At 38.4% G+C, this 20,251-nt stretch overlaps 2 protein-coding genes across 3 annotated transcripts; both read right to left on the bottom strand.

Annotated features, from left to right (window-relative positions):
* LOC103473163 (thyrotropin receptor-like) lies at positions 1–8,577 on the bottom strand. 2 transcript variants are annotated; one of them, XM_008423166.2, is made up of 11 exons: positions 8,343–8,577; positions 8,195–8,266; positions 6,645–6,719; positions 6,308–6,382; positions 5,703–5,777; positions 5,524–5,601; positions 4,719–4,785; positions 4,398–4,475; positions 3,205–3,266; positions 1,019–2,069; positions 1–275 (listed from the first exon to the last, which is right to left on the bottom strand). In XM_008423166.2, the coding sequence occupies exons 1-11, from the start codon at positions 8,504–8,506 to the stop codon at positions 51–53; spliced, it is 2,022 nt and encodes a 673-aa protein (XP_008421388.2). In that variant the 5' UTR covers positions 8,507–8,577; the 3' UTR covers positions 1–50. The 2 variants fall into 2 exon arrangements, with proteins under 2 accessions (XP_008421388.2, XP_008421386.2); XM_008423164.2 differs by having other exon boundaries at positions 3,205–3,393; positions 4,717–4,785; positions 8,343–8,573.
* Positions 8,578–9,036: 459 nt separating this feature from the next.
* Positions 9,037–18,277, bottom strand: pdzph1 (PDZ and pleckstrin homology domains 1). The gene is made up of 13 exons (XM_081613924.1): positions 18,168–18,277; positions 17,580–17,666; positions 13,946–15,868; positions 13,701–13,856; positions 12,676–12,837; positions 12,439–12,540; positions 12,004–12,114; positions 11,444–11,622; positions 11,195–11,352; positions 10,989–11,031; positions 10,674–10,860; positions 9,641–9,776; positions 9,037–9,335 (listed from the first exon to the last, which is right to left on the bottom strand). The coding sequence occupies exons 2-13, from the start codon at positions 17,638–17,640 to the stop codon at positions 9,236–9,238; spliced, it is 3,318 nt and encodes a 1,105-aa protein (XP_081470050.1). The 5' UTR covers positions 17,641–17,666; positions 18,168–18,277; the 3' UTR covers positions 9,037–9,235.
* Positions 18,278–20,251: the final 1,974 nt, after the last annotated feature.

Genomic DNA, 20,251 nt, shown 5'->3' with positions numbered 1-20,251 from the left:
AAGAGACTACTGGGTTGTATTTAAATATGTTTGAGAAGTGAACACATGGTTCATGTGTTTTGATGTTGCTGACTGGCAGTGCGGCCGGGCAAAGTCTCTCTGTAAACATGTGGAGTGATGCTGAGGAACTGGCTTCGAGAGTGGTACGCCTGCTTCTGGCACAGCCCCATCCGACTGAACAGCATCAGGATGTCTCTGTGAAACGCCTTGGTCAAGATGGCGTAAAAAAACGGGTGTGCACAAGAGTTCAGTGGGTAGAAGAGCACGAGCAGCACCTGCGGAGAAAATACAAATCGGTTATTATTTTAAGAAAGAAAAAAAAAATCTGAATTGAAACTATAGTAGACCCCTGTATTTAAGTGGGCTAGAAAACACAAGTGTGCACAAATAGCTGTAGTCCATGAACACTTGACACTTGAGATCTCCTCTAAAAACATTCAAATATTGCATATATGAAGTGTGAGTATTCACCTCCTTGGATGTTTTGTCATTTTTATTGCTTTTACAAATCAATAATGAGTAATAGTGATGGGTCATGTTCAAGAGTATCTGCTCTGAAGGGGGTAAATACTTTTTATTAGCACTGTCTCTGCTTATTATAATTGTTCAAGCACCAAATATTCTTCAACATACATTAACACACACCATAACACAAAAGCCAGTGCCAAGGTGGTTGACACTAGCCTGGCGCAAGCTAGCGTCAACCATTAGCTAGTGCTAGCAGTACTCCCAAGCTGCTCTTAGGGGTTCAGGCAATCAGTACTAATGGAAATAAATGGGTTTTTTGGATTGGGTCCTTTGCAAAAGCCAGACAATAGCAGCATTGTTTCTATGTATTTCAGCTTCCCAAACTGCATTTTCTTTAGAATATTGCAGATATAATCTGTGGAAAAATAATCAGCAGATATTTTCTGAATAGCTTGGAATCACATTCCAGAGAAAAATGCGCAAATAAGTTGATCCATGAATACTGAAGAGCCAACAGACAGGGGTCCACTATCCAAAGAAAAATGCAAACCTTAGAATCTGTGATGGTCATCAGTGGCTGGTGGAACACTGCCACCAAACCATAGAAACAAATAGGAGCCAGACACAGGAAGTTGGTAAAGATAAGAACAGCCATCCGCTTGGCCATGCTGGTGTCACATCGGCTGGAATCATGCTGGGGATTGTGCACCATACAGTAGATGTGCAGGTAACACAGGCTTACTACTATAAAAGCCATTATGTTTAGAATTAGAACAGAAACAATATAAAACTGGGCAACGACTGTCTCACTGTCCATGGGCAGACAAATGCTCACTCTCTGGTAAGTGTTCACACCAAGCACTGGCAAAAAGGCTACTGTCCCACAAAGTAGCCATCCAATGAGCATCAGCACGGCCGCATGCCGCAGCCTCATCTGTCTGTCCGGCCTCATGGCGTTGAAGATCGCATGCCAGCGCTGGAAGCTGATTGCAGTCAATGTATACACAGATAATTCACTGGCAAACAGTGATAAAATCCCTGCCATCTGACAGCCACTTCCTGTTTGCCAAGAAATAGCATAATGGTAGTAGTTAGAATGTGTGTAGTAATCGACTGTAGCTATCAGCAGCAAGTACATCCCCATACAGCCATCGGCAAAAGCCAGGTGACCCAAAAGGAAACGGGTGACAGACAGCTTCTGTTGAGATGTCAACAGGATGAAGAGCACCAACAAGTTAGCTGAAATGGCTAACAAGCTAACGACCCAGACCAACACCCGCAGGAAGCCCTGGCTCATTACGTCCTCACAGGGGTTCAGCGCATCAGGCAGAGGCGTGCACAACGGTCCGGTATCTTGGTGAAGAGCATCACACAGAGCAAAGTCCAACTCTTCCCCTAGCGCCTCTGAAGATAAATCCACAACAAACAAGCCCTCATCCTTAGCCTTTTTGTCCAGACCCCCAATGCCAGGGTTGTTTCGATGGTAAGTTGGGGTCTGAAAGTTGTTTTTCAGATGATTGGGCAGATTGTTTCCCAGAACCGTAAAGGATTCCTGCAGTTGTGTGACAGCAGCCCTGGTTTGGTTGCAGAAATGTTCTTCTCTGTGTTTGGAGAGAAAAAAACACAAGAATGTTTTAATTGTTGCAAACCAGCCTCAAGGTGTCACGATATGGTTCACTTTCAGTCACATCTTATGTAAATGTCTGTTTGTCGACATTCCTGGATACTTCAATTCAGTCACTAGCTACGTTTCCATTAACTGTAAAATTACACAAATTAAAGTTATGAAAATAAATTAGCTTAATAGAAACTAGGCAATTTTGAAAAAACATGTTTTTAATTAAGTATTTTTGCGCTAGGATGAGGTGGTTTTTCGGTCGTAACGAATCATGAGTCACGTAATAAACAATCGGATGTTGCTACTGGTGAAAATGACAAAGAAGACGACAGGAAGTAGTCGGAGGATGATGGTTTGTTTTAGGTTGTTTTGGTTTTTTTCGGACAATGTGCAGCTGGCTCCACCAGAGCTCTCACAGCATCACAGTTCATAAAAAGGTGGGTCTGAATCCGTAACTCTTCTGCACAATGGCCGACTACAATTTCTCCAAAATGCTGCATACAATGCTGCTCCCAAGTAAGCAGGGCTTGTCGCACAAACCCCTGAATAAGACGGCAACTTCTCCTCTGATTGGCTGATAGAGGATGAGCGCTAGCGCTAGCACCATGGATGAATTATGAATATATCTCATGCAACTGTTTGCATCTGTCATTGTCATTATTTTCAACAAATTATCATGTGAACAAGCTTATTCACGTGTGATTTTAATCTCAACTCTTATTTAATAGAAACACTGCAATGGTTTCATCAACACTGGCAAAATATAAACACAGATTTGTGCATATTTGTAATAGAAATGCAGCAATTGTTCCTATAAAATGTGATATTCATTAAAACATTTTACATTCTCAACTTAGCAAATAGGTCCTCAAACTCAAAAATCAGGGTTGGTTGGCCAATTTGATCAACCCTCACATCTCTTCAACCAATTTTAAACATCACTGTACCGTTTGCTTTTTAAATAGAAGGTAACGTCATAAAGTATTTATCTATAACAAATAGAATGACAACGTTGCAGCCCGTGTCTTCACATGAACTTGTTGCACTGTGAGACCTGGAGTTTGATTGAATGTGAGGAACGTGGGAACTGTTTCCAGCACTTTTGTTTTTTTACTCACCTTCTCCATCTTTTGAGCATTTTAAGGCCACAGCAATGGCTTGCGAAGGTCATGTAAGCACTCTGCAAATGAAGAAAAGCACTAAAAGGAGGCAGAGCTTTGAGTGCCCATGTTTTACGAACTTGAAGGATCTCAATGCTGCTCATGCCTATTGAAGGCAGAGAGTGTACTTTGGTTTCTGAAAGGTCTCTGGAATGAGAGAAGAGATAAGAGTAAGGAATTCACTCACATTGGTATTTTGTATTTAACTTAGACTTAAAGCAGTGCAGCCTGCAGCGCTTCAGATGTCGCTCTTTAAATGACCTCAGTGAAAGTTCACCAGTGTTCAATGTTTTCTCTGTTTGTGGATGACACTCATTGTGATTGGCTGGACTCACAAAGTTTTAGAAATGACTTTTCCAGATTGATAGATGCATTGTAGCAATTATCATCTGTTATCATAATTCTTTACTTGATGATTTCATATTTTAAATATTTTATTTCTGTTTCAATGTTTTTTTTAAATCAGGCAGTAATCAAGCCTGAGTGTGGCTAAAGAAACCAAACCTTAAAATGTGGATAATCACATAAGTTCAACCAAATTAAAACTGTTTTTAATTCATGATTGATCAAGGGTGCTTATGGTTCCAACCTATTTTCAATTAATAAGTTAAATCATCGTTCGAAAATTACACTTTTAATTTACTCCACTGATCTTTGATGTTAGCATGTGTTTGATTAAGGGGGCAAATGCTTTTTCACATAAAGATTCTGACATCAAATCACTGCATGGTTTTAATAAAGCTCAGTGTTTATGATTCAGCACACAAAAGAGGGACTGATGAAAAATCACACCCATGGGAAAGTTCCAGGATAAAAAAAACTGGTGAACAAATAAGAAAACAAAACAAATATTGACTTCACACCTGATTGACCCAAAAAAGAGGCCTGCTTACAGTCTGGACTCAAACACCATTGAGATTCTGTGACATGACTGTAAACAGGTCAATGATCCTAGAAGAGACATCCAACCAGAAGCAGTTCTGGGTTGAATGAAATCATTTGAAATCTAAATCTGCTCGGGAAATTAATAATTTTACCCTTGACTGTTATTTAAAAATGGTACAATTTAAGGGTAAACACACATACTGCATGTTCTATAAGTAAGGTATGACCACATGAATCAATGCACATTGAGTTATTAATAGACTTACAAATGAGTGGGGCCATGAATCACCCCATAAAATGCATATTCGGCTATATGTTCCAAATCCATATTCCTGTGAAGGTATCTGGAATTACAAAGAGAGAATTTTTAAAAAGTGATTAATCAATTTTTTTTTTTTGAAACAGTAATGCCAACATTTCAGAAAATGTGTTTTTAGCAGAAAAAACAGAGAGCTAATTTTTAAACGTGACATGCCCCCCCAAAAAAAACAAACTAAAATAGTGTGCTAATACAACAGTAATGACTTCTATATAGTGTTCTCAATATTTTTATATTTTTTTTATTATTAATTCAAAAGGCCTCACACTTCTTCCAGCTGGCTGCCATTGAAAGCGTAGTCTTGGATCTCCGTCAAACCATTTCCATTAAGCATGCTACGAGACAAAGAAGACAAGAATGCTATGACATGGTGGGACACAAAAACATCTCATAACTCTACGGTGTTTCAGATAAATAATGAAGTGTTTGTTCAAAGTCTCATTTATAGGGCCAGCATGATGTAAACTTCGCAGACAGCGACTTCCAAGCTGTCCTATTTATGTCAATATGTGCTAAAAAACAGTGCTAGCCAACAGCAAGCTGCAGCTAACTACTTAGCATAGCAACCGATGACAGCACATAAATAGTTTTCCTGTAACAGTCAGTTGTTTCTCCACTATTAGCTCATTGAGCAACAAGTACATGAGGATGATTGACAGAGCTAAGCCCCTCCTCCTGGCTCTGTTTTTGGTAAGGAGTGGTGCATTTCTTCAGATGGCTCAGGGAGGATGTGGAGGAGATTGATTTTTTCACAAATTATTTGTCTCGGATTGCGCTGTCACAGCAGGGTGACAGTTTTGATAAATATGAAGAAAATATAAATTAATTTTTAGGAAAATTACATACTGTAGCTTCAATCTGTGTCATGTTTTTCACTTACTGAATGGAATCACTGAAATGAATTAACTTTTTCTAAAATACCCAAATTAATTGAATGTGACCGTTATGTTTGATGCTTAAAAGGGTCTGCTGTGATCAAAGTGCATAATTAGTTCAGAAAAATGACTGTAAATTATTAATTTGCTATTTCTCAATTGGATTGCCTTAGCTGACTTCAACTAACTCCAACTTACACTGTCAAAGCGTTCTCAGATACTCCAGTGAAGGAGTTGGCAGGGATCACTCGTAGGAAGACATTTTCCACTATTTCCCTGAATAAACAGACAAAATGACTAAAATTATCCACACCAGTTAAAACACGCTGAGGTTTCTGTTGACTAGCAAAGTTTGCTTACACCTCTAGAATACATACAAAATGAAATCCTCCTGTCTTGACTGAACGTATTGTAAAACAGGAAATGATGTCAGACCCGTGTTGGTGATCCCACTGCAATGAAACACATCGAATGAGAAAGTAATAAACGTTTACAGTGGACGCTCACCTATTATAGGTTAATATTTACAAATTTTTCTGTGGAACATTAACTTTAAATTATTTTTGTCTATTGGTGAGTTTTTTTCAGAGGACATATCTAAAGTATCTGATAGAAAATGCAGTGAATCTGAAGTATGTTGCTCCTAAATCTACTTGACACTCTATTGGCTGGTGTTTTCAAAGCAGCCAATCCAGGAGCACCATTAATTTTCCTTGCGACTGATTGGCTGTACCTCCAAGAGCAGAGATAAGTCTGTGGATGTTAGCTTCTGTGCTAGTGCTAATATGGTTTCCACTGTGTGTATTAGTGCATATTTAGTCTATTAGAGGAGATCCCAAGTGCTCAAGGATTCTAGTTATTTGCAGGAGGTTCTTGTCCCTAATCCTTTGAATTCCAGGGATCCACTGTATTCATAGGATTGTCATTTACTCTCTTAAAAGAACAAAATACTCTTACGCTAAACATATAAACAGAGACTTACAGATATTTTAAGTTTGGAAGTTTCTTGAATGCCTCTGGATGAATGTATGACAGTGTTTTGATGCTGTGCAGCTCTCTGGACACACAGACAAACCATCATGTGTACACACATCACATGCACACAAACAGATCTGACACACACTAAGAACAAATGCTGTTTTTGGTTTTTCATACATTTTATTTCTTAAAAATAATCATCTAATGCAGCTTATTTAACTGAATCCTGGTGCGATATATTAGGGTCCAATGAGAAATTATTAGTATTCAAGCTAATTAACATTTATGCCCCAGAATGTGACAATAAAGGAAGACATCTCAAGCTGTTTAAAGTCACTTACATGTGCATGACGCTGGACAGATTGTAAAAAGAATTTCTCTCAAGAGATCTTAAGGCACTGTCATCAGAGATGTATCTGTAAAAAAATAAAATAAGATAAATAACACAAAACACAGAACCTTTATTATTCACAAAGTATTTTAACTGACTGAAAAAACAATGCATTTATTTTTGCTTCTTGAAATAATGACTTGAGTGAACCAGAGCGGTGTCTTGAGTAAATCCTGGCACAGGAAGTTATTCACCCAAACGTTCATGTATTGTTACTCTTGTTATTAACAGAAGTGAATTTCTGGTTCAGTGTTCTTCTGTCCAAACATCCAAACATCAAATATATAATATCACCCATTTAATCCTGCCTCAGGATTTTCCAGGGAGGCATTAGCTTTTGCATCTGGCTCTGACACTGGATTGACATGGATGCTCTCTTTAGAATTCAGAACCGAATTGGTAACCATGAAAAGATGTAATCCTGTCTGATAGTCAGGGGTCTTGACTGTGTGGCAGACGCACAAAGACAAAATAAAACAAGATTAGATGGGGAAAAAAATAAAATGTTCAGCCAGAAGGTTCTCAAACTTTTCCATGCCATGGCCTCTCAAACGGTATTACCCTATTTGCAAATCCAAAGACAATGCTACAAAATATGGAAAGAAACATTGAATTTTACTTTCTTTCTCAATTTAATTTACTTTTCAATAATTATTACATTTATTTGACATAAATGCTGTTTCATACCTTATGATTTTAGCTGGCAATGAGTTCTATGATGGAAAATTTCTATCAGGCAACATGACTTTCTGAAGGCACCCCCTGGTGGCCCCCACTTTCAAAAACACTGTTTTCAACTGTTCTCTTTCTTTAACGCTTTTGTCTTTACTTTTGTCTCTCCATCATTGTGTTAGTCAGACTGTCTTCACGCTGACTCACCACTGCAGCACACACACACACCAACCCATCTTTGATGGCATCAGGCATCCAGAAATCTTATTGTGTCAAACCTTTAAATGTTTATGCTTCACAGCAATGTGGGCCCTCAAGGCTACCACCATGCACTGAAACAATCCATGCCATGAACAGACAAAATGTGCATTCAGTTTAACATTTCTAAATGGCAGAAAAAATATTGTTTAGTTTAAAGAGCATGTTTCTAACTCACGCTGTATCTAACTCACGCATCATAGTTTCACAGACATAAACACAGCATTTCTTTAAAGGGTCAGGACAAATTTTGTGAGATAAAAGATTATTTTAACTCAACATAATGTCAGAATAAAGGCTGTATAATCAGTCAAGGTCATGAAGAAATATGTGTGCAGCTGTGTTTGCAAATAAAAAGCCAGTTTTGCTGAACAGCTACACTGCAACTATAGTAGAAAAGCATAAACAGTTGTGTTTTAATTTAAACGGTTTAGCTGATAAATAGGATCATTTTCAGTTTTCTCAATGACATAAAAAGTTGCCTCGAGTTGTCTGACTGTAATTAAATTTTGCAGGCTAGTTTTACATATTTCACAGAAACATTAATGTTGATTAAAATAAAAATCTTACATGTGAGAAATGTTGGGCAAACTGGCAAAAGCATTTTGAGGAATGTAAGCAAGCTTTGTCCTCACGAGCCACCTAAAACACAAGTAAGAAATGCATCAGCCATCACCACTTGCTAACTAACATTTGAGTCAAAAACTTAATTACTTACACCTCCTGCAAGGACAAGTGGAAAAGAGGCACAAGTTCTACTCCAGTGCATGACACATGTTTGGTTTTCCAATCGCACTTGCAGCGGGGAGGACAGCCGTCCACAGGGACAGACAGTCCAACCAGGAGGAGGATCACAGACAGAGGCTTCAGGTCGGGCTTCATTACGAATGTGGCGATGCAGCCAGGCTTCAAACCACTGAACTCAGAGTCTTTACAAAACACAGGACTGCACTTCTAGTCAAGACCTTCAAAATAACATTTTCAACTCAGGCCTTCAAAATAAAAACCTTTATGTAATTTTAGTTCGATGTATTTGACTCTAGAAAAGTTTTGCAAATACTTCTAGCACGTTATTTGAAGGGGTGTGCATAAGACTGACATGACGCTGTCATAAATATGACACAACAACATGAAGGAGTCTTCATGAATGTTTATGACTGTTGTCAGTAAATGTCATTCTGTAAATAATCACACTTTTAATGCAAAGTTGATTCTTTTAATGGACTTTTAATGCAAGTTTTAGTGCATTAAAAGTTCAGGTTTGCATTAAAATGCCTTTATTTACTGAATGACACTTCATGATTAACAGTCATAACTCCTCTGTGTTTATGACAGTCATGTCAGTCTCATGCACACCCTTCAAATAAAGTGCTACCCAAATACTCCATGAGAAATTAGAGGAATACAGAAGACGGAGTTGATCAGCTTTTATTTACATTTATTAAATCTCATTTGACATCCTGTTGGATTAAGGAAATTTTTAATGGTTTGAACATTTACAAGCAATATTATTTTCTTAACAGCAGCACAGTAGGAGCGGTGAAACTGTCATCATACTGGAAACTCGTCTCGGTCCTCAGGCTGCTAACATCTACAGAGTCCAGCTGTTCCTCACATCCTGGTTTCTTCTGGTGGGAGGCTCATGTAGTCCTGAAGGACCTGGTGAAATGGCCGCCACTTCTTTATGGAGGCTTTGATGGCTAAAATCCATCTGATAGAGCACAAACAAAACAGCCATAAAATCACTGAGGTTGCATGTCGGACATCGAAGCTGATCAGATACATTAACTCCTGTTTTGAAAACTTCTGGTTGGTTCTGTCAACAAGTTTTTCATCTTGAAACAAAATTATAGGATAAAACTGCACATTACGACGCTTTGTGAGGAGAGTTCTCATTCAGTTTGTTCTTCTGCAGAAGAGATCTGGCCTAAACAGCAGCAGCTCTACCAGTTTATCACAGACTGAGTTAATCTGGCTGATGAAGCTGTGAAGTGCCTCAAAAAGCCAACTCCTTACCGTTTATTTTCAGCTGAATTGTCGGCACAGAAGTAAAACGTCTTGAACTCATCAGACGGAGGTTTCAGTTCAATTGTGGACTTTTTGGATCCATAGGCCTGCTCCCGCACAGCATAGCCCTGAAGGTAAATCCCACCTGAAGGCAGAGGCAACACGGTGTTCTGATAAATGTATTAATAAATCATTTCAGAAATGAAAAAAATTAATCTCTCTGAGGAAACAAGGACTAACAACTGACTGCATATATCTTTATCAGATGTTTTGATTTTTGTAGCTAATCAGGTGGCTCAGTCAGTCACACACTGATCGGTTCCTCCAGGAATTTGCGATGCTGCGATTGCACCTAGTAACAGATTCACTCACCATTCACAAAGTTTGCATGGACAGGCAACTTTCAGCAGACATTTTCCACCTGGGTCAGATTATCTCATATCTCTGAAATAATCTTATCTGTGATACTTTTTCCTTCTTTTCTGACCAATCACTGTAACTCAAATGCAACTAAATTAGCCCCTTCTAATTGAAATTCCTGTTGTACAAACCTGCATGATGGAAGCATGAGTGAAACTCAAAAGTAAAATTTTTATTTTTGTTTTAGCCAAAGTCATTCTGAGATGTTTTGTAGGATTTGCTTCTACTGTTCATATTAACTTGAATGACTAATATGGAATTCTTATTTTGCACTTTGACCCCTCCTGATTTGATTTGTATTATAGCTTACAAAAAATTGCAACTTTGACTGAAATGTTTTTGAAAAATGTGATCAGTCAAAATAACTAATTTTGAGCTGCAATAATCACAAGAAAAGTAAACATTGCAACATCCTGGAGGTACTGACTGATGCTAATTCATGACAGCCCCAGACTCTGAAACTTGGTGTAATGCACATTAATACATTAATTCTTTTTAAATATATAGGAAGCAAATGATAATGTATATGTATAATAAAACAATTAAAGATATCACCGCATTTAACACCAACACTACATCTGCTGACAAGACTTCAACAGCTTCACCTGGCACAGATTCCTACCATGTGCGTGGGTTGAGCGGATGCCGCTGTACAAGTAGAGACACGCGTCTTTCAGAATGCAGTAGTGCTGGACCCACGTGTCTTTACTCCTGTCCAGTTTGTTGAGCAGACCCAGACAGTCCGGGTTTTTCACAGCCAGCGGCGGCATGTTGGAGTTGTGTCTTGTGACGTCAACCCACACATGGTTCTACAACAGAAAATAATCTCAGAGTTTATGTAAAATATGATATTGTGATAAGTATAAAAGTCAGAGAAATGTGTGATTCAAAGGCTTTAACAATAAAAACAAGGTGATTTTTTGACAGATTTGGCTACCTGTGTAATGGGATGAACAGCTCTTTCCATAGCTTCACACCATCTGCAGTCACAAAGGGATCACAACCAAAAAATTATTCATTAAAATATTGATGGAATATGAATGAAACTGAAATACGTCATCGGACTTAAATTCATGTTGCTTTAAATCAGAGTCTGAAGAATAGACTTTATAAAACTATTTGGTTTAGTTGGTCCTACATTACCTTTTCATTTCCTGGTTGGAAGTGGCGCAGAGAGAGTACACCCGACTGCCAAACTGAGGGCGACACTTGAAAACAAACGGCTTTCCCAGGGAATCATCCAGCCCCACCTCAGCGCCTTCCAGCTTCACTGAAGATAACGGCTGCCGCTTACCTTCATCCTGGATTACAAATGGAGTCATGTTCATTAGAGACATTTTATTTTCTATAGACGTTTATCTTCAGAGCAAGCATCCCTCTGCCTATACTCACTCGTTTGTTTTTGAAGTAGTACAGGCAGCAGTCATGTGTGAGAACAAACCACCTCTTCCTCCAGCCTTTGATTAGACCAGACTGGGTACGCTTATGGAGGTAACCCCGGCATGGTGGTCTGGGTGTGTTAGGACCCCGAGCAATGTCTGATCCAATGGTCAACGTTAGAATATCTGGACCTACAATAAATATTACAACTTTGATCAGTGTCAGGCTTCAGCTTAACAGTTGTGACAAAATAATATACATAGATAGCTATTTAGACAGATATTTATTTTTTGGTCATTTTTGACCTGTTTATACAAAAGTAAAAAAAGAAAAAAACACATACCGCAGAATAAAAATAAAGCATAAGACAAAACAAAGACAGAAACAGTTCATATTTAATTTCCTGTCTATGGCAAGAACACCAAGTTTACCTGAAAAAGTGTAAGTAGAAGCACAAGCTTATCACACCGTCACTTTATCACACATCATCAAGCTCAAAGCAGCAGAATCTTTTCAGAATGTCTCAAATGTTTAGTTTTGTTTCTGGTGTTTAACCTGAGAGAACTTCATACCTTGTCTGGCTAAATTAGCTGCCTCCGAATGAGGAATGCTGGTAACGTCAATTCCATTAACAGCAAGGACGTAGTCGCCCACTATTAGTCCTGCTTCCTCCGCTGCTCCATCTGAAAGCAAACAGATCACATGTATGATCCTACAAAGAAAAATAAACACAGCCACATAATACCCTCTGGACAAGAAAATTACTATTCAATTGGTAAGTTTTTGATTATAGGAAATGAATGAACCAATGTAATAACATTGACTTGGTTTAATTATCCCAAAACCCAAAACTACATGTTTGTTCATTTTTCTGCAGAAGAAATACACTCAACATTACAGTACCCAAAATCTGGCAAAGATTCAGTTTACATTTGACTAATCACTTCTCTATGAGTTGTTCTGCTGATTAAAAATAACTAAATCACTTAGAATTACTCATCACTTACTTGTGTCAACTTCAGTTACAACAATGGGTTTGGAAAACTGTATTCGAAAGCCCCAGGGATATTCTCCTGTCCCTTTGCTGATTTGAACAGTCCTGTCTCGAACTGGGGAGAGAATTTAGACAAAACATTCAAACCCGTCCTGCATTCATGATACTCAGAGCATTTTGTTTCAACAAAGATCAATGTAAAAACTCCTGAATAAATAAGCTTTCTTATAGAGTTTCAACATTAGCTTACTTGAGGCAGCTCGCGTTCTGACAGTGAGATTGGGACCGATGGCGCCTGAGTTTATGTCGTCTCCTTGGTAAATCCACGCTGAAGAGTGGAATGTCTCTACGTAAAACCCCCTGTCTTCGTTGTCTTGAACTGTCACATTTGTAGAAAGTGCATCCTCTGATACTAGAGAAAGACGTGTGAAATGTCAGCACTAAATACGGTAAGGAAACGACGATGGGCCTTTCTGCCCAAAGGCCACCTTCCTTGGGAACATGAACATAAAAATCTCAAAAATGAGGACCTTAGGAAGATCCTGATTAAATGTATGAACCAGGTAAACAGTCAACTTTCAAAGTGGAGGAGAAGCTGCTAAACTCCAGGCTCTTCCTGGACGATGGAGACCCTCACCCAGTTTCCAACCGCCTACATCTTGGATCTTGTTCTTTTCATCATGATCCATTTCTTTTTACCACAGGTGACAGTGAAACATCAATTGTTTGAAGACGTTAAATACTACACAAGAACATAGTTATGTGTGTTTTTACTAAGATTGAAGGAGTATGAACAAAATTCCTTCCGGCCAAGACAGAAGAAGCTAGTGAAGTTACTACACAAAACCGGCAGAAGTTTCGGGAAGATCCTATAGGTCCCTTCTATTGCAGCATTTGTGTAGAGTAGTGAGACCACAAGAAAAACATTTTACTTGGAATATATTTCAAGAACATGCTGCATGAAATCCCTAACCAGTTCGCACTTATAGAAGAGAAAACAAATGTCTCCATTCTTGCAAAGTAAGTACAGACTTTTGACTTTTTAACCCAACTCTTTCTTGAACATGACAGACCAAATGAGTGCAGATGGAGTTTCAACCTACCTGTCCATCTCCTGTTTCATACTACTATCACGTGGGAACAAAATTCTTGAATTCCTCCATGTGATTCAAAGACTAATGGCCACTGTGAAAGGAGTATGTTACCATTTTCTATTAGAAATCGACGACTTCAGACTTTGAGACCCAGTTTAATCCAATTATAACTAATAGTTACCTGATTCCTCTGTGATGTCGCTGGTAATTGAACTTCCACCAGCAGAGCTCCACTGCTTGCTCTCCTTGAAGAGTTTTCTCTTCCTGGCCCAGTGGTCTGTGCCGTCTCTGTCTTTGTGAGATCCAGGCTTCAGATGCTCTCTAGCCTCAGAGTTAGCTGGAAATAGTCATAATGGGTCAGACCAGATAACTTATATTCTTGACAGTTTTAGTCAACTGATAAAAAGAGATGAAACTACAACTTACATCTGTACACAGTGGGTTTCTCTGCCTTGCCGACTTTAACAGGCAGCTCCTTTGCATGGAGCAATACATTTGTAGATGGTTTTACAACACATAATAAACCGTCTGCTGCTTTGTTTCTGTCTTCTGAATGACTTTCTTTAGGCACCTCCTTATCATTCAGCTCATCAGTAACAAACAGAAGTGGAGGGCTACTAACTGACTTTTCAGTCAGGCTGGACTCGATTTCCATGGCAACATTGTGTTTTTTTAGGGAATCCATGTCTGTCTCCTCAGATGTTGATCTGGACAGGACGTTGTTTTGAACAGCATCAACAGGTGCTGTCATGACTGAGCGTTCTGAGCGTTCTGGTAAAGCGGAATCAGAATTACTTTGTGTAAAACTTCTGTCATCTTTGTCCTTGGCAATTAAAGTGGGAATCGTCTGCAGGATTTGTTCCTCTGAACCACTGCAGGATGGAGGGATGACTTGGATAGCCAGGCCTCCCTGAATAATCTCTTCCACATAAAGGTTTGGGCTCATTTCTCTGTCAGGCTCCATGCCTGTAAGTTCTCCGGTAGTTTCTGAACTGTCTGAGCAAGTTTTAGAACTCTCTCTACTTTCTGAAGAAACACAATTTTTTCTGACATACGTAGAAAATATGTCATCCAACTGCTTGTTATTTTCCAGCCTCTCAGTTTGGAAAGGAAGAGAACACATGATGAACGAAGAGACTGATTCTTTGTACGGGAGCAGAACATCCTCTTGAATCAGTTCTGAATCAAGGGCCGTTCCAGGAAACGTCTGGCGCCTTTTCTTCATTAGCAGACACTCCTTGTGCTCCACTGTGGCGATGCTGTTGTTTCTGATCCAGGACTTTCTCTTCTGGCAGTAGATGAAATCTTTGACAAAGCTGGACCTATTGGTAGACACGGAGGGCCGAATGAACATAGGCACATAGTTATCCGATTCTGACAGCTGATCAAAGGAACGGGTCGTATCTTCTCTTTCCTTCTCCAGTGCAGAAAATGGGAATGCTAATTCTGCTGAACCTCCTATCCTAAAGGAAGCTAGGTCATTTGTCAGGTCTTCTAAAGTGCTGCTGCACTTAATGTCGTCGAAGACTCGGGGTGTTGAGATATGGAAGAACCGATCCCTGTTCAAGGCGCCTGACTCCTTCCCCTGAATATTACCATCTAGCAGTGATGGTGGACCCAATAAATGTTTAGCCAGGTTTTGTTGGATGTAATCACTGCAACAACGACAGTAACTCGGATCACCACGTACGTTTGATGAGCAGACTGATCTTGACTCACTTTGTTCCTTTGTTTGTTCATTTATGCTGCCAAACGTAAACTTATAATTTATCTCCTGGTTGTGACTGGTCACACTTTTTGGGAGCTGCTCCAACGGCTGATGGTCAGGGATCTGCATCCCCTCATATTCCTGGTTAATAATAACCTCAGAAGCCTTGTTTTCATTCATAAAAACACAAGTGGTCTTAATGCCATAAGGATTCCCCTGTCGAATTTCTTGGATTTCCACTTTCACATGTGACCCAGTGCAGCTGACATTGAAGATGTTTGTTACGGGTGTAGATGAGTTGGTTGGATCGTCATTTAAGGACTCATGTGACTGTTGGATTTGGACAGTTTGGGACTTTTCCATGTCATTTTTGGACACTGATGTTACTATCTTCACTCCTTGTTCTTCAAGCTCTGTTGTTTTTGTGTACGCACTTCTTTGTTCCTGAAATGCAGCCATGTTAAAGTCTTGTTTACATCGTTTTTGGCTGGGTGGAGCGTGACCATGTTGTTGATCTTCAAATCCGGTCAGAATATTTTCTTTTTGAAGAGAGTTTTCTCCATGCTTTCCAGCTAGGTCCTTCTTATAGCTGACAGTTGTACTGCTGCTCTGGTTTTGAAAGAGAACGGCAGAGGAACTTTCTGAAATAAAAGAAAAAATATGTTTGCTCATTTTATAAATTCTAAATTCCTCTGCCTGCTCCCATTGCTGACTAGAAACAACCAAATAGAGCCAGGAGGCGGATCTTAACACTGTGAATCATAATCTCATGTGGCACTGCTCTTACCACCTCCATCTCCCCCACTTGCTGTCTATTACGATGCAGCTAGCAGGTCCTGTAGTGAATGTTAAGGCTAGTTGGAGATTTTCCTGTAACGGCAAGTCATTTTTCTGCTATTAGCACATTTAGCAGCGAGTACATGATCTTGATTAACAGCACTAAGCCCCTCCTCTTGGCTCTGATTGGTTATTTTTAGTTGGGAGCGGTGCATTTCTTCAGACAGCAATAGCAGCTCAGGAGGAGGAAGAGGATGAGGTCCATCTGCTGATAGATCTGTCTCATCACATACAGTCACAACAGTGTAAAAAACATATTCTTCATAAGAGTTACATACTGCAGCTTTAAACACTCAGACTAGCATGAACAGCTTCTCCAGAAGAATGGGACGGACTACCTGCAGGAAATACAGATAATCTGTAAGGAAATTCAATTCAGTTCAAAGATTCTAAATTACTTTACTGACCCCAAAGGGAAATTAGTAACTAACAAAAAAAAAAGCTCAAATAATTGTTGCAAAGGATCTCATATAGCAGTCTGTCTTACAGCAAATTTGAAAAAGCCTCTGACTGAAGACAAGGTTTTTTTTATGGCAATATCATGAACATGATGCTCAGGAATCGGATTGTCCATAATTTTCTTGATTTTATTTAAAATTCTTCTTGGAATCATCATCTCCAGAAGTTCCAGTTGATGTGTGAAGACATCGCCCGCTACTGAAAACCTTTCATGGAGCTGTCACTGATACAATGTTGGCTGAATAACCACTATGTTAGTCTCTGATGAAAAATTCTAATCAGATACATTGATATGTTTCCTTTTAAATACAGTGTATCTTCAAATACATTGACTAGAATCACAAGATTGGGGTTGTAACATAATAACATGTTAGAAAAGTTTAAGGGGTGTGAATACTTTACCACTGTAAGTTCATGATTTTTAAGTGTAAATGTACTTATTGTTGTATTCTAAAAATCATGAAACTTAAAAAGATGTAAATAGAAAATAGACTTGTGACTGCATAGAGTAATTTCTAGAGAGTTGAGTCCATTGAATATGTATCAACATTATGAGGTTAATAGATGATAACTTTTCAATTTATGTAAATTTTATGGGTTTTATAACTGGGAATTTGGAAGTAAAAATGTCCAAATTTGATCAATGTTTCAATATGTTACTATGAAATGGAACTGTACATTTTTTTGTTCAGAATTTGTTCGGTTGACATTCATTTAACACAGAAGAACCTTTGTATTTCTACAATGTCAGAAAATGTGTGTCTAAAGCATCTGGTTCATGATCTTCACACATTTGCCTTAGTGTCCCTTTTTCTTTTCAGATTCACATCAGAAAAACATTGAAATAAAAGATTGGAACTACAGGCAAATTACAGCAAAACTCTGAACCTGCTGCTGAACAGGATGTCCTGAGTCAGTAAGAGCTCATGCTACTCCTTTCCAAGATGGAGGGAGTCCAGGTATGAGACTTTTGTGCTCAATTCAAAGCTTGCAGGTGCACAGAAAACGTGAGCGAGTTAAGCACATGATTAATCTGATGGAGCTGCTCCCACTCACGTTTGCTGCTGCTGGAGCTCTTCCTCCTCCTGCTGCTCCGTCTCCTCCCCCTTTTGCTCATTCTTAAGTCCAACAGCAACACGTCAGCTGGAAGATGAATCACAGAAAGCATCATGTTTTTGCATTTTCCCTAGACTGTAAGTGTCTAAAATGCAAACACAGGTATTTTGTTGTGATTTGGCACAAAAATAAAAAGATAGAAATGCAGTTTAGGCATGTTGCAAAAGTTCTTGGATGTATTTTGTGCTGCGCTACAAGTCCTACTATCTTTGTGTTCCTCATACAATATAAAGACATTTCCAGATTTTAAATGTCTTTTGAATAAAGGTTGAGTCATTACAATTCAAGAATAATTATATCTGAAGGACCTTGAATGTGTATGGAGATAAATGATATTTTGTCAAATGATTACAGCACTACTAGTAAAATGATAAAAATGTATCGACAGCTGCAAATTTTCTTCAACAGAAGTTAAAACATATAAAGTGAGTCTAATGCTGGGGAACCGATAGCAACCCAGCAGATAGGACACAGTGTTTCTAATAACGGCACTTTTAAATGTACGACATGAAGAAAAGAAAGACTTACATGTTGCTGTGAAGTCCTGCAGGAGTGAATTAAATGAGAAGGTAGGAGACAGTTCCAGACAGCGTGGCAGCAGCCTCTCTGTCTGCAGCTCTCAGACTGCTCCACTTCTTATTGTTGCTATTCTCAACATAAAGCAGCTTACTACGTTTAATCTCATCAGTCGTGTGCGGGTGATGCTGCTGTGAACCTTGTTTATTCAGCCATTTTCCACTGGCCACCGGCCACTGAGGACGTGCACTTAATGCTCTCTCTCCTCTTCTGATGTGTATTTACTTTAACTCCTGTTCATGATGGGTAAATGGAGGTAGAGCCTTTGTTAGTTGTTGGGTTTTATGTGTCAGGACAAATCAACAACGGTCTGGTCACTATCTGTCAAGTTATCTAAATTTAAACTTGAATGTACAAAATCAAAGAACATTTTCAATACTGTTAGTGTTTTCATGTAAAATAGCAAAAGGCAAAAATGGGAACATTATCTCAAAATTATATGTTCCAATCTCTTCTAAAACCCATTTTATTAACAACATCCAATTGATTTGAGTTTCCAGATGTTTCTGAACAACTCACTGAAGATCCAACCTCACATTCTGTTGGGTTGGGGTCTGTACTTTGACTGGGCACCTTAACTTTGTTCTTCTTTATTCATTCTGTTACAGTACATGTAGCTCATGTGTTTGGGAACATTGTCCAATTGCCTGACCCATTTTGGCCCGGCTTCCGCTATCGGACAGATGGCCTAATGTCACTCTAGAATATTTTGGATTGCATCACTTTTTAGGCTGAATAAACTTCAGTCAGACTTGTTTTCTTGTTTCTCAAAGGTTTTTTGGCCACACATCCACAAAGTTACTTCAGAATGAAAGATTAAAAATGACTTTTAATACGTCGAATTAGAAAATAGTCTAAATAACTTAATTCAACCAAGTTCATTAAATGAAAACGTTATCTTCTATTTCTCTGTCTTTAAATATTTGTGCCAAGAGAATGAGATAAACCTAACACTCCCACAGAGTCATAGCAAACCAAGGAAAGTAACATTCTGCCTACATCTAGGCACAAAAACTCATGATACTTGTCAGGTGTTGCACTAAACTGTTTGACTCCAGACAAAAGAGAGTAGCCTAGAGTCAGACTATGCTCCTGTTACCATTCAATGTAAAAAATTTTATTTATATCTATACCTATACCCGAACAAAACTTTTTATCTTATTTTTTTTAGTATCCTTAAGTATGTAAGGAATAATGAAAAAAGACCCGAGGAACTTTTGAACATATGGAAAGCTATATCGTCAGTTCATGATGCAAAAAAAAATCAATGTAATATTTTAATAGTTTATCATCTGTTGATGCAGCAAACACTTATATGTATGGTTTAAATGGTACTATGGACTGACTATCTATCTATCTATCTATCTATCTATCTATCTATCTATCTATCTATCTATCTATCTATCTATCTATCTATCTATCTATCTATCTATCTATCTATCTATCTATCTATCTATCTATCTATCTATCTATCTATCTATCTATCTATCTATCTATCTATCTATCTATCTATCTATCCATCCATCCATCCATCCATCCATCCATCCATCCATCCATCCATCCATCCATCCATACATACATACATACATACATACATACATACATACATACATACATACATACATATATATATATATATATATATATATATATATATATATATATATATATATATATATATATATATAAATGCAAACGCAGGTATTATATATATATAAATAAATGTGAAGGGGGAGTGAAAAAGAGAAGCTCGCTGCGCCCCCCAGTGACTATAAAGAGTTCTACAAGAGAGATGAAAGGTAATGGAAATAGTGGGGAATAATAATACAAAAAAAAGAATAATAATTTGCTCTTTTTGAAAAAATGTTACTTTGCTAAGAAGAACTTGATGTCCCGAGTTGCCACTTACTTCAGTGAGTTCACATTCATCTTAGTTGAACAACCTCACAACGGAAATGTGATCAAACACATTGATTTTAAGGCAGCATCATTGTTGACAAGTTTATTTGAGATTCCAGCACACATCTTTCCCGGAA

The sequence above is a fragment of the Poecilia reticulata genome, chromosome 12, assembly GCF_904066995.2.
Source record: "Poecilia reticulata chromosome 12, P_reticulata-male-v2, whole genome shotgun sequence".
Lineage (NCBI taxonomy): Eukaryota > Metazoa > Chordata > Actinopteri > Cyprinodontiformes > Poeciliidae > Poecilia > Poecilia reticulata.
This window is presented reverse-complemented; position numbering and strand designations above follow the sequence as displayed.